Raw genomic sequence first — 3,161 nt, 5'->3', positions numbered from 1 at the left:
TTTGTTTAATTTATGCCGTAGGGCATGCTGAGGCCAAAATAATAATCATCCTAATAACGACGCTTCGGAACCGCTCAGGTGGTCTGACAGTGGCACGCAGGAACACTAGACAGATGGAAATCGTAGAGAGGCCGTCGTAGTTAAGCACAGAATAAGTTCACGACTGATTTACGCAGTAATATGGTACATCTTGTTGCATTCACTTGATCTGACAAGTGCTGGCACGGCGTAAGCGGAAAGCTAAAGTGCGAGGCCCGCGCGCTCGGTGCGGCGACTGCTGCGGCGTACACACTTTTCCCATAAGCACTTGCGCGCCCGTGTGTGGCGCTCATGTGCTTGGAAAGGGTCTATTACGAAAGCGACAAGCAAAAACCGTTATCAGCGAAGTGATTAAAGAGCTGTCATGGTAAGCAGCTAAAGGAACCCCAATAAGCTGTTTCGGAACAAAATATACCTTCAGCAAGAAATACAAAACTTTGGAGCTACTAACAGACATTTCATTCAAATGAAACAAAAGTGGTCGCAGTGAATAAACTTTCAAGCGAACATTTTTGTGCATCGGCGTTTAGTGCCACATTACCGTATATACAGACATACAATAACATATTTCCGAAAGTATCGAAATATCTTAAGATACAATTGGAATGTATCGTATCGGATATAATCGGCGTTGCGCTACCTTGTTTCTGTATCTCAAATACTTCTTGCCTGAGTATCTTGTATCGTATCGCGATACAATTTCAAAGTATCTTTGCCCAGCCCTGCCCACTGGAGCCGTGTCCACGAGAGCATTTGCAGTTACTTCATATATGCATAATTGCACCCATATGGTGGGGCTAGTGACCTGTAACGTAGCAGAGATGCGTAAGATGAATGCACAACAAGGTAGTTCTACAGAGGTAAAAGGATGGTTTATTTCAAAACATCGTTAAGACTTGTGCAAAGCTTATAAAGGTACAGCAGAGCCCACAGTATAAAAGTGAGTGGATCCAAATGAGGCTCGTTCCTCTGGGCAGGAGAGAATGCTCCTTCAGGTCGGGCAGCAGCGTCTACGGAGGCTGTAAGGAAAGAAGACAGTAAGTGAAAGCTACGCCTGGCGGGTAATGACAGTAACGAAACGCCGCCATATTGTTGCGTATCGGTTTGAAGGCAATATATCGCGGAGTAGAGGGGAAACAAAGTTAACGGTGGCGCGAGCATCGTTAAGATGCTGTTGACCAAGCGGGAAACAGGCAAACAATATCAAAGTCTGACGGAAGCTGGTCTGGTCCGGGAACAAACAGTGAAATAAAATAACAGAAAATGATCGTTTTTTTTTCCTTTTATACAAGGATCTACGCTACGCGTTTGATGCAAATCGCACAGGTGACCAGAATCTACTTTTAATGGCGACACCGCGCATGTCACGCAGATCCGATTGCCAGTGCTGTGGCAGTCGTATTAGAGTATACTGTGTCGAGGGGCTGCGTAAACAAGCTCGAGAGCATGACGGCCCCGACTTGCACAGAAAGCCAGATCAAGGACAGCAACGATGCGGCTAAAAGCGGTTCAAAGCAAACAAAAAAACTGTGCCTGACAAACTTATGCACGGACGTAATCGGCTATGTCAGTACTATTATGGCGGCGTTTTACGTGCCAAAAGTATGATACGATTTGAGGCGCACCGTAGGGGAGGGCTTCGGAAATTTCGAAGCCCATCGGAACCACCGAGGAGGACGCGGTGGATCGAAGTATCGTTTATCTTTAAATAGTTGGGTGCTTTGCTAATACAGTTTGAATTAATTATCTTTAGTGTCCCTTTAGACTCTCTTACAGACGAACTGTAACGCAACTTCCTAGCTTCCCTTTCTATCAGTCCAAAGAGACATATCAACGAACAGAGTGAAAGCCCTCACCGTTTCCGAGTCCTCGCTGGTAGTGTAGTCGGACGGGACGTCGTGCACGACGTGGGTGAACGGCTGAGTACCGCTGGGTCCAGGCTGCGGGGAGTCACTCACGGGTGGCGCCGGCTGCACGACCTGGGAGAAGGTGGTGTCCTTGCTGACCGCCGAAGCCTTGCTGATCGTAGAGGACGAGTAGGACGAAGAGGCCTCGTCGTCGGCCGAGCTGCCCTTGTCGTCCGCAGGGCCTCGAGTAGACGAAGGCTCCTGGGTGACGGCACCTGGATGGAGTGGAAGCAAGGGATGAGCCTCGTCGTATACCGGCGACTCGGCGGGCGGACTTTGCTGCGGCTGCTCCTGTTCCTCTTCGCATTGTGGCTCGCCACCCAGGCACGACGGCAGCCGGGAGCGCAGAGCCTTCTGGCAGTCATCGCACGACTTGCAGCTACACAATCCGCACATCTGAGACATGGCTGTAAGTACACGGCCCTGGTACACTTGGAAGCAGTGGGGACGAGGAAACGTTTCAGTGTACGCTCAAGATGCTGAACTGAGGAGACTACCCCTGTCGTCTCGTTATTTATAAAGTGTGTAACGGGGGAGCGGGTTGATCTGCCAGCTATATCAAAATACTATAGTGCGAGGGCATTATTCGTGATAAGTTAGGTAGAGTGGGGACCACGTGGTGACATGCGCAACGACGATTTAACTACGCATTGTGATCGATGGTTACACGACATATGTGTTGCGATGTGCCCTTGCACTTTATTTTTTTAATAATATCGCGCGAGCGTCGACCCATGGATACGGTAGCTTCTAATATGTGCGAGAAGTAACGAGATCAGCGATACGACGATCAGCGTCATACCGGCGTTCTGAACACGTGATTGCACAGAGAAGGCAGATATTATGCATACATCTCTAAGCAAGGCGGAGGAAGACGAAGTGTCAATATGGTAGAACGGCGAGTGTTTGAGTTCCACGCTTTTTCGTGAATAATTTGAATTTCACCAGTCAAGTGCGGTTTCCTGCTGGCGTGCGATGGAGGTGGAGCCCCCCGCGCGACCATCGGACACCGGAGTGCCCGCGGGTGTTGCTTCCAGGAAGCGCAACAGCGCCGAGAGCGACACTGACAGCGATGACACCGTACACTACTATGTCAGCAGTGAGGAATCTGGCGACGACACCTTCGAGCTGGTGAGGAGCCGCAAGGCAAAGAGACGATTCCTGAGCACGTCAGCCAATTCGAGTGTGTCCACCATGGGATCTTCGCGGAATACC

At 49.7% G+C, this 3,161-nt stretch overlaps 1 protein-coding gene across 2 annotated transcripts; it reads right to left on the bottom strand.

Moving 5' to 3' along the window:
- Nucleotides 1-901: 901 nt before the first annotated feature.
- On the bottom strand, nt 902-2,455 carry LOC119402831 (uncharacterized). 2 transcript variants are annotated; one of them, XM_037669895.2, is made up of 3 exons: nt 2,222-2,454; nt 1,896-2,161; nt 902-1,058 (listed from the first exon to the last, which is right to left on the bottom strand). In XM_037669895.2, the coding sequence occupies exons 1-3, from the start codon at nt 2,349-2,351 to the stop codon at nt 1,050-1,052; spliced, it is 405 nt and encodes a 134-aa protein (XP_037525823.1). In that variant the 5' UTR covers nt 2,352-2,454; the 3' UTR covers nt 902-1,049. The 2 variants fall into 2 exon arrangements, with proteins under 2 accessions (XP_037525823.1, XP_037525822.1); XM_037669894.2 differs by having other exon boundaries at nt 1,896-2,455.
- Nucleotides 2,456-3,161: the final 706 nt, after the last annotated feature.

Source organism: Rhipicephalus sanguineus, chromosome 8, assembly GCF_013339695.2.
Source record: "Rhipicephalus sanguineus isolate Rsan-2018 chromosome 8, BIME_Rsan_1.4, whole genome shotgun sequence".
Classification (NCBI taxonomy): Eukaryota; Metazoa; Arthropoda; class Arachnida; order Ixodida; family Ixodidae; genus Rhipicephalus; species Rhipicephalus sanguineus.
Note: the sequence above shows the minus strand (reverse complement) of the source record. Positions and strands in the feature narration are given on the sequence as shown.

Coding starts and splice junctions, on each gene's coding strand:
- LOC119402831 (XM_037669894.2), bottom strand. CDS start 2,351: ATGTCTCAGATGTGCGGATTGTGTAGCTGCAAGTCGTGCGATGACTGC.